The sequence below is a fragment of the Myotis brandtii genome, unplaced genomic scaffold (genome assembly GCF_000412655.1).
Source record: "Myotis brandtii unplaced genomic scaffold, ASM41265v1 scaffold953, whole genome shotgun sequence".
Lineage (NCBI taxonomy): Eukaryota > Metazoa > Chordata > Mammalia > Chiroptera > Vespertilionidae > Myotis > Myotis brandtii.
Window position 1 is genome coordinate 1,808,908 of NW_005371933.1, and position 11,483 is coordinate 1,820,390.

General features: G+C 36.0%; 1 protein-coding gene across 2 annotated transcripts in view; it reads right to left on the bottom strand.

Annotated features, from left to right (window-relative positions):
• The window catches only part of LCLAT1 (lysocardiolipin acyltransferase 1), an 82,755-nt gene that overhangs the window by 47,260 nt on the left and 24,012 nt on the right, over positions 1-11,483 (bottom strand). For both annotated transcript variants that reach the window (XM_014533202.1, XM_014533203.1), the window contains exons 3-4: positions 5,402-5,548; positions 342-458 (exon numbers count right to left, since the gene is read on the bottom strand). In XM_014533202.1, the coding sequence (XP_014388688.1) occupies positions 342-458; positions 5,402-5,548 (264 nt within the window). The remainder of the gene's footprint in view (positions 1-341; positions 459-5,401; positions 5,549-11,483) is intronic.

Consider the following 11,483-nt stretch of genomic DNA (forward strand, 5'->3'; position numbering starts at 1 on the left):
AGAGGCCGGCAAGTCAGGCGGGGAACGTTGGAGTCCGCCGTCACTGGAGCAAGCAAGCCTCCCTGTTCGCTTCAGCGCATGGCTGCCGGCTCGCCATCTTGCTGACAGTTAATTTGCATAAGGATATGCTGATTAGCCAATGGGAAGGGTAGCGGTCGTACGCCAATTACCATGTTTCTCTTTTATTAGTGTAGATTTTAGTACATGGGGTCAACTTAGTGTAAAAAATATAATATCTCATTATAGTATCTCTATAAATATAAAGAAGTGCTTTGTAAATTCTAAAGAAATATGTATATGTAAAGGTTAGCAATTTTTGCCACTTTGAAATGGGTGCTTACCTTCTCTTAGACGGTCCACTACAAAAGTAAAGCCTGTAGTTCTTGGATGTAAGACATACTCATATTTCTGAAGTCCATTCTTTTCAGCAAAATCATTACTTCGAGCCTTGCTGTTTTCTAAACAAAACAATAGACCATTAGAAGCCATAAAATAAAGGGAGATCATCTGAGGTAAGGAAACGCTACACAATTTCTTTAATAAAAATGGCAGTTAATTTTTCTGTAATTACTGAGTACAGTATAGTGAGTCAAATGAGAAGATATAAACACTTAAGTAAATCCCTACCAAAGATCCTAGAATTATGTATTTATTGGAATTCTGAAAATTTTATAAGGTATTAATAAACTTTTTATAATGATTTATAAATTCATCTTTAAAATTCTTTGAGATTTCATAAAAGTCTATATTCAGTGAATACTAAAATAAAAATAAAATCCTAATAAATGAAAATTTTCATAAGATAGTCTTTACATAATAAAAATTGAAATACTAAAATATAAGAAGCTAATAAAACATAAAGGGATTTAGATATGCAGAAGAAATAACTAGCAATCTGCCAAACGTATATCAACTTTTTTCAACCCAATAATTTGGGGTTTTAACACAAAGTGAAATATCTTCCTTGCTCAGGCACAGAGTATGCTAATATTACTAACCAAAACCACTCCACAACATATTGGGCACATGATTAGCACATCCTGTACAAACATCTGAACATGGTTTGGCTGAGTATAGTTACAAAGTCAAGTATGTGTTCTAACTGTTGGCAAAAACTTCTTTTTCCAATCCATGAGGTAACTTTATAAGTTCCAAGAAGAACCAAACCCATGATTCAGCAAATATATTTGGAAAAAGTAAAGTGTTCAGAAATCTGGCCTCAACCCCTGGGGGTGATCATGAAATAGCTTCTGATGACAGCAGATGTTAGAACCTGCAATCTTCAGCTGCATCCTGAAATGTATAGACTATTCCAAGTCACAAGAAAAAGACACACACACACACACACACACAACTTTCCTGGGAGTAAATTTAAGACCATGGAGTCCCCCAAACCTAAAAACACCACAGATGGATTCAAAATATTCAAAGAACACTCCTATAAAAGGTGTGTTGTTGTTTTTTAAATAAATGAGGAATTGAGTCAAAGAACTAAATACCCAGAGATTCCCAGCAAGTCAAAAGTAAAGGCCTAAACATGAAAAGTAGTAAGCTCCTTTCACATTCATTTGAGGAGAATATCCTGGGCACGGGAGTATAAAATACTATTTTATTGACAGCTTACATGATGAGGAAGCCCAGGAACACTAAAAGGATGAGTAGTTAACTACTCTTCACTTTGCTCTTCAACTCGTCACAGACTTTAGGGAACTGAAGACAAACTGAATTCTGTTGTAGAATATGCATACAAATCCAAGAAGTTCTAAAACATACAGTCACAATATGAGAAAGTAGAAATAACGAGAGACAGAGAGATTAGAGATGCAGATTTTTCCCTCCATCCCTGCTTCAGCTACCCACGCCCAGACTCTGGGGTTACTGGTAACTGCACAAGCATCCCTCTTTCTGACCACAGCCTCCTGTCCTGTCAGCTCACTCCCTGTAACACTCCAATGCCAGCACTCGCTTCCATTCCAATGGGAATACAGGCTACTTTACTGTTCTCAAACCAGCCAGGCATGTTCCCACCTCAGGATCTGTGCATTTGTTCTTCCCTATACCCAGAATGCCTTCTCCCCCAATGTCTGCATGGTTTTCTGGTTTGTTCATTTGGTTTCTACTTAAATCTAACCACCTTTTATAAAATAGCACACTACACCCCATCTTCTATGACTCTCCTTATCTTTATTTTTCTGCACAGGTTTATGAATGCCTAATATATTTTTATTAACTTATTAATTTTTTATCTAGCTTTCCTCATAGAATTTAAGCTTCATGAAAGTAGGAACTTTGTTTTGTATATAAAACTCCAAACACTCATATATAAATAAAGAAGTTTTATATAAAAGGGTGTTTAATTGCATGTAATGTTGTATTTGTTAAAAACCTAGAAAATCTTTCCAAGTCAGAGAAACAGAACCCAAAATTATGGTATACCAATTGTGGTTAATTTTATGTGTCAAATTGGCCAAACATTATTCCAGAGGTTTCTGTGAAGGTATTTTTGATGAGATTAATATTTAAACCAGTAGACTTTCAGTAAAGCAGATTACTCTCCATAATGTGAGTGGGCCTCACCTCTCTCTCTTTCTCTACATGCACACACACATACACACACATATCCTTTTGGCTCTGTTTTTCAGGACAACACTTACTAATCCTATATAATAAAGAGCTAATATGCTAATTAGACTGAACAGAACAACCAGACGGGGCTGTGAGGGCCAAGTCCCTTGCACGAATTTTGTGCATCGGGCCTCTAGTAACCAATATAATAGAAAAAAAAAACTAGCCAATTTTTAAAATATGTTTTCAAAAAAATGAATAATGATGTGAGATTACAATATAACATAAGTACAAGGAAAACTATAATTCTAATTTTCCAATTTTGTTTAAAAGTATATGTATGTTTATATACCCATACATATGCCTGTGTGTGTGAGTAACCAAATGACACAAAAACAGTGGAGTAAATTCAAAATAGTGTTTCTTTATGGGCAGGAGGATTAGAGTAATTCTTGTACTCCTATATGTCTAAATTTCTCCAAATTAACATAAATTACTTCCATAAGCAAGAAACAAGTTATAACCAACAGTAACATATGAAGGTAGAATATATGTTAAATATACTTATTTGAAAATGTGCAAGCAAGCTGGATTCAGAACTTCAAGAGGATTACAAAACATTATTCTCTTTGGGCTTAAGAACCCAAATTTTGAGTTAACTGTGGTTAACTAAAAACACCTTTGAATTAACAGACACTTTTTGAAAACTGAAAGGATTTTGTATTTTGGTAGCTACTTGAAAAAATATGTTTATCCCAACTTCAAACTATCTGTATAATACTGTTTTTTTTTAAAGTTTCAGAATTGGTCTGTTTTCTCTATCTGACAAACAGTTTGGCTTTTGCAAGTTAGCCTTACAAATGTATATGCCATTTTAACTTAAAAATATGCAACTACACCATGTAATGGTGAGTACTCTGGACCCTGAAAATATGCAACTAGATGTTAATTAAGTTCATCACCTAAAAAAGGCACTTGAGAAAATATAAACTGAAAAAAGTTTAAAATGTATATTGTGTGGGCTCTGAGGGTCTAATGTATGAACATTTAAATCTAATGTACCAAAGAGCAGCAACCCAGGAGCTCTCACTCCATTAGCTTTTAATTATTAAATAACTTCCAAAGTCCCCATTCTTAGTGCATTTTGGCATTCATAAGTATAAATTAATCTATCATTTCAGTAAATGATACACTAATATAGCGATTTAAAACCCAAATTTAAGTATTGTACATTGTAAGTATTATAAAATTTATATATGGCTCTGTCCATTTTAAGTTTCCAGTGATAGTTTACCTCTGGTAATCAATCAACTTACAATATATTTTCAAGCTTAAACAATATTATCCTCAGTGATCCAACTACTTTTAGAATTTTAGCTATAAAAATCAAATACAACTATACAGTAAGCGTATATTTAGTATATAATACTAGTACATTAAAACTGCCATGGTTCATGTAGCTCAGTTCCATCTGCAATAGATGAGTCAAAGAGTTCTTACTTGCTATCAGTGTTTCCCAAAATACTTTCATTTCCTGTATTGACACAGTATGGCTTAATCACCCATTCACTTCCTTAAATAGTTGTGTAATTTGTATTTTTCATTGAATTCTCTTTTTGGTACTAGTTCCATACATTACTATGTCCAGAGAGTGAATTAGTATGTTCATTTACATATTCTCCTCTCTTAAGCTCTAAGTTGCTCTTCTTAGTGGCTCTTAGTTTCCTCGATCTGGTGTTGAGGATTTGGAAGACAACTTCATTTGCCATCTCTCCATACTATGTGATTTTTAGATTTTAGTTCTGTCCTAATTCAGTCTGTCTTCCTTTGTACAGCAGACCTTCATCCACTGGATCCTCCTCAAATTCTGCTGTTATCTTTCTTGAAGTAACCAGGGTATTAACAGTTTGCAAATTTTGCTCTTTTGAATGGAAGAATTCTATAGAACTGCTTCTTGTCCAAGTTTACCTCCCCCCAACCCACACCCACATTCAACCAGAGCAGTTCTTCAATCCAGCGGTCGCCAACCTTTCGGACCTCACAGACCACCAGTGGTCCACGGACCACCGGTTGGCGACCGCTGCTTCAATCTGTCTTAAATCCTAACCTACAATAGAAGGCTTCATCTACAAAAATCACCCGTGGTTTAAACCATTGAAAACTACTGGCTTAGCAAAGATGAAAGAATGCATTTTATTTTTAATCTCTTAAAGAACTTGTGGAAATCCAATAGTATTCTTGGCCTATGTAGTTTGATATCTGGGCAGGTAGGAAGTCCTAACTATGTCTTTCTGTGTCCCCTCCACAACTCAATTATGGCTGAATTTTACTGAGAAAGAACAAAGCCTTTCTTGCTTATATTAAGGATAAGGCTTTAAAATAATTTAAATCAACAATAAATGAAATTGGTTACTATCAGATGCTTTTCTAATAAGAAGGAAGTGGAGAAAAAAAAGGTCTAATGGATAAGTATCTTTTGGAAGAGAACAGAAAATATAAAGAACAGGAAGGGGGTTCTTCTTTCTCAAGATTACTTTGGTTATTCAGAGCTTTTGTGGTTTCATACACATTATATAAAAGGCTGGTACCTACAATATATACTGAGACTCAAAATATAAAGCTCTAGGATAGCAAGTATATGTAATAATGATCTCCAGGGTTGTCCGTCATATATTCTGGGGAAGAAGCAGTTTAGAACAGCGGTCGCCAACCTTTCAGACTTCACGGACCACCAGTGGTCCATGGACCACCGGTTGGCGACCACTGGTTTAGACTAGATGATTCCTAAGTTCCTTTAGTTTTTAAAATTCTGTAATCCAAACCCAGGCTACCTTACCTGTGAGATCAGTCCCTTCTGGGAATATGAGGAGTTGAAGTGGTTCACGGATATCACAAAAATAATCAAGCATGTCTTCGAAATGGCTCTTGTCATCCTTCCATTTCCTATGAATGAAGATATAGGCAGCAGCTTGCATGGCCCAACCTAGGATCAATTTAACAAGAATTTACATACAATTTTATTGCCAACATCCATATTATTGAATATAATATTTCAGTTTTTGTTTACCATGATTTACTACAATAATAAGAATATACTTTAAACTCAGCACAGATCTTGAGTTAAATTAACACATACACCAGAAAATATTCTTAAAGGAGTTTGTTAAATTCTGGGGTTTACCAAATTCTCAAAAACCTCTTTTCAAGCCAAACCTAGCTATTAGAATATCAAAAAAAACCAAAAACAAAACAAAACAAAACACAAACCTTCCCTAATATTTATCAGTAACTCAACCAAAGTTTTAACCATCATAATTAAATAGATATTTTAACCAAGCTACCTACAAGAGATATTAGACTATCAGATTGTTCTCAAATCATGTATACGAGCACACTTTAATATTCCATTTCTGTACTACTCAATCTCTAAATTCAACAGCTATTTTCAATGCTAGCCATTTCTTTAGATTTTATTTAAAAGAGAAAATGTGCAGTGGCTATAAACATGTTCATCATAGTATATACATTGTGATCACATTCCCTTTCTCTAGGCAAATCAACCTTGTCACCAAAGAGGCAGCCCTAAAAGAGTTGTGTTTTATCCACCAGCCATCCCTCCCTGGCCAGAAATTACTAGAAATACTGTGGTAAATACCTAACTTAAGTCAGCCAATCTAAAGTCTATTTAACAGTCTATGGAACATGAAATGCTTGGCCCAAACACATGAACTACCTTAGCCAATAGAATGTTCTCAGAAATTTTACCTGGGACCATGGATAAAACAAGTCAGTAATATAGTATATGTAAATGCAAATGGATGGACAAAAAAGCAGATAACAGAGACAATAGCAGCTAGGCAAGATAAAGATAGTATACTGTAGTAAATATCTAAAAAAAAATCTTGCAGCTGAGGTGCCTAAAGTTTGTTGGCTTCTTTGCTTATCAGTGTTTCTTATATCTTACTAGAGGCCTGGTGCATGAAATTTGTGCACAGGTAGAGTCCCTAGGCCTGGCTGGTGATCAGAGCTAATTGGGGCCTTCCTTCCCCTGGCTGCCCGCCAGGGCTTTCCTTTGTTCTGCGCTGCCCCCTGGTGGTCAGTGCACGTCATAGCGAGCGGTCGAACTCCCAGTAGGTCAAACTCCCGAGGGGACAATTTGCATATTAGCCTTTTATTATATAGGATAGGATGTCCTTCTATTAGTCCTCCTGAAGGAATTTCAAGAAATGTTTGAGTTTTAGCATTCCTGAAATGTATTTGTTCTCAATTTTGAAGGCTACTAAAGCTGAAAACAAAATTCAAAATTCCAAATCATTTTCCCCTCAGAATTTCAAAGTTAATTCCCACTGTTTTCTATCATCTAATAAGGCTCACAAGAAGTCTGACATCATCCTGATTGGTGTAGATAACCCAATTCCTTTCCTCTGGAAACTTTAATGATCAATTTTTAAATATATTTTTTTTCCTCTTCATTCTCTCAACCTTGCTGTCTGGAGCTTCTGTTAAATGTTAAAACTTCTGGAACTGTCCTCTCATACTTTTCATCTCCTTTCATTTTGCATTCTGTTCAAAGGAAATCCCTTGGCTTGATCATTCAATTCACTAATTTGATCTCACTTGTGATGGCCTACTAATTGAGCTTATTGCAGCAATCATCTCTTTAATTTTCAAGATTTACACTTGGTTCTTTTTCAATAGTAGCCAAAATTTATGGACAAATAGCAAAAAAATGTTAATGCAGTAACAATTTTAATAAAAATATTTATTGAATGATTACTATATGCCTAGTACTGTTCTAAGCATTTTTCTTTAATTCAATTAGTTCTCAAGACAGCTTTATGAATTAGGTAAAATCATCATTCCTATTTTATGGATAAGGAAACTGAGGCACATTTGAGATTCAAAGAACTAACCAAATGGTAAAACCAGGTTTCAAATGTAGGCAGTCTGACTCCAAAGCTGATGTTTTTAACCAGTGTACTAAACAGCAATATATACCTGAATCTCTCTAAGGGTACTTATTAGTTAAACATAGTGACATCATTTACTCAGAGAATTAGCTACTCCTTAGAGGCTAAACTTGGCATTTTTTAAGTATAAGACTATCTTTAAAGCTGTGCATTTTCCTCAAATGTCAGTTCTGAATTGTCTTCGTCTTTGTAAAGGATGTTCTACCATTGAACAATACTGGCAGATAGACTGTATTTCTCCATCCAAGTGAGGGTATCTGTTGCTCCCTTGGGGGAGGGAGTAGTAGCAAGATCTGTGGAGCTGTGCCATAAAACTCTTCTAATGCTCTGTATGTTTTATGAATCTCAAAGGGAAGTCAAATGGCTGAATCAGTCAGCCTCTTGGACCTCTCCTTTGAGGATATGATTCTTCCCCTTGGTGCCTTTGCCTTGTCGTGTTCCATTTATACATCACTAATACTTTTGAATTTTTACTGCTTTTAGCTTAAACATTTTTTTCCCTTTCATAAAAATCACAGGAACGCCTCATGAAGTCCCCCTCTCTCTCATTTCATTGCCATCAGGCATATTTTATTCGTTTAAAGCAATATCCAGATATCTCTTAACATTTAAAATCTTAAAATGTACATTTTTATGATATTTATTTCATAAGTCTGTGAGCTGATAAATGACAGTGCAACTGATTATGTCATTTGAAATTAGGCTATATACTAGTAACTTGACTTTTCCATACGTTTCCATTAAAGGATATTCCCTCTATCACCTCAATTTCTCAGACAAGGGCTAGGAGCCTGGCAAGTTGATAAAGACAGATTCTGTGCATGCTGGCGTGGTATTGCTACTACTATCTTCTTTCTAAAGCCCCATTTACGTTATCAGCATTGCCTTCTCAAGTAGACAGAATTCTGACCTCCAGCACTGTGAGACAGTAAAGATGTGCTGTTGAAGCCACTCCATTACAAGCAGTAACAGGAAAGTGATACAGAGCATAAGCAGAGCCCAAGTCTTAGTTTCTACTACTATTCTTTTTTTAATTTTTGCTAGCAATTGATGGTGTCGCTTTCATTATTATTTTTTGTTTCAATATTCCAAAACTTTAATTTGCATTATACTAATTAACATAGTAATTTTTTATTTTTATTCAATTTATTTTGATTTTCACTTGACATACAATATTATTAATTTCAGGTATAAAACAGTGATTAGACATTTGTATAACTTACAAAGTGATCACCTCAATAAGTCCAGGATCCACCTAGCACCATACACTTATTAAATATTATTGACTATATTCCCTATGCTGTATTTAAGCTCCCTGTGACTTTATAACTGCCAATGTGTACTTCTTAATCCTTTCACCTTTCACACCCATCCCTGGACCCTCTCCCATCTGGTTACCATCAATTAAGTTTATTTTTTAGATTCCACATATAAGTAAAATCATACAGTATTTGTCTTTCTCTGACTTATTTCACATAGCATAATAGCCTCTAGCTCCATCCATGTTGTCACAAATGGCAAAATTACATTCTTTTTTATGGCTGAGTAATATTCCATTATATATATATGTACTACCTCTTCTTTATCCATTCATCTACAGATGGACACTTAGGCTGCTTCCATATCGTGGCTATTGTAAATAATGCTGCAATGAATATAGGTGTGCATATATCTTTTTCATTAGTATTTTGGATTTCTTTGGATAATACTAGTGGTGGAACTGCTGGGTCACATGGTAGTCTATTTCTAATTTTTTGAGGAACTTCTCTTTTTTGAGGAATTTCTACTCTTTTCCACAGTGGCTGCACCAATCTGCATTCCTATCAACAGTGCATGAGGATTCCATTTTCTCTACATCCTAACACTTGTTTGTTGATTTATGGATGATAGCATTCTGACAAGTGTGTGATGATATCTCATTGTGGTTTTAATTGGCATTTTCCTGATGAGCATCTTTTCATATGTCTATTGGCCATCTGTATGTCCCCTTGGGAAAAATGTCTGTTCAGGTCCTCTGCCCATTTTAAAAATCAGATTTTTGGGGGGGTTTTTTGGTGTTAACTTGTAATATCCTTACTTTTTTTTATATTAACCCTTTAAAGGATGTATCACCGGCAAATATCTTCTTCCTTTCATTCAGTGGATTATCTTTTCATTTTGGTGATGGTTCCCTCTGCTGTGCAAAAACTTTTAGTTTGATATAGTCCCATTTATTTCCACCCCCCCTCCCCCAATTGCCTAAGGAAACATACCACCCCTTCCAAAAAAAAATTTAAGACTGATGTCAAAGAATTTGTTGCCTATTTTCTTCTGGAGTTTTATGGTTACAGGACTTAATTTAAGTCTTTAATCCATTTTGAGTTTATTCTTGTATATGTATAAAAAAGTGATCAGTTTCTTTTTTCTTTTTGCATGTATGTATCTGGTTTTCTCAACATCACATGGGTTTATTTCTGGGTTCTCTATTCTGTTCCATTGATCTATTTTTATGCTGGAACCATGTTGTTTTCAGTACTATAGTATAATTTGAAATCGGGTAGCATTATACTTCCACCTTTGTTATTCTTTCTCAAGACTGCTTTGGCTATTCAGGATCTTTTGTGGTTTTAAACTTAAGGATATTTGTCCTATTTCTGTGAAAAAAAGCCATTGAATCTATCTATAGCTTGCTTTAGGGATTAACAATATTAATTCTTTCTTTCCATGAGCACAGTATATACTTCCATTTATTTGTACCTTCTTCAATCTTATAGTTTTCCAACTGCAGGTCTTTTACCTGTTTGGTTAAATTTATTCCTAGGTGTTTTATTCTTTTTGATGCAATTGTAAATGGAATTATTTTCTTAATTTCTCTTTTTGAGAGCTCATTATTGGAGAGTTCAGATTTAGCACCCATCTGTCACTGGTAGGTTGGGAGGAAAGAGAGTTCAGCAGTGGCTACTGCCAGTACTTCTGTCTGGAGAAAGCTGCCCCTGCAGCCCTCACCCTGAAACTAGTCTATTAAGTTCCTCCCTCTATGTCCCTGGTGCTTTGTGAGTTGCTGCCCCTGTATTGGGGGTTAGAGCAAGTGAGTCCATGTGCAGCCCAAGAGGAGTGTCTAGGTCATTAAAAGCCCTCCATCTCTCTGGGATATAATCCCTGCTGTTTTTCACAGGCAGATGTCATAAGGATTCCTCTTCCTGACATTGAAACCCTGGGCTGGGGAACCTCATGTGGGGCTAGGATCTCTCATTCACTGGTGACACTTCCGCAGCCGAGATGTCCCTCCTGACTCTCAATTGCCACGCCATGGGTGTGGGACCTGATGTTCCACTTCTCCACCTCTCTTCTACCCTTCTCAATGTGGATTCTTCTTTACATCTTAGTTATAGGACTTTTGTTCAGCTAGTCTTCAGGTGGTTCTTATGATGGATGTTTATAATTTAGTTACAATTTTTATATAGGAGGCGGCAAGCAGTGTTTACCCACTTCACCATCTTGACTGGAAGTTCCCCTAATACCATCTATCCTATCTAATAAAAGAGAAACATGGTAATTAGCCGTAACTTCGCTACCCTTCCCATTGGCTAATCAGGGAGATATGCAAATTAACTACCAACCAAGATGGCGGCTGGCAGCCAGGCAGTGAAGCGAACAGGAGGCTTGCTTGCTCCATGATGGAGGAAGCCAAGGTTCCCAGCCTTCCGCTGCTGGGCTCTGAGCTGCAGTTTAAGAAACATTGTTGCAATTATAGAAGCAAAACAAAACACCCAGATACCTGCTTTCAGCCGTCAGAGCTGGAGCGAGCAGGATCGAAACAGTGTTACAATTATAGAACCCAACAAACCAGATACCTGCTTTCAGCAGCCGAGGCCTCAAGCTGGAGCCGGCCTCAGAGCTAAAGCCGGCTTTCAGCTCCAGTGACAGCCATAGAAGGTAAATAAATCCCAGAATAAAAGAAAAAAAGGA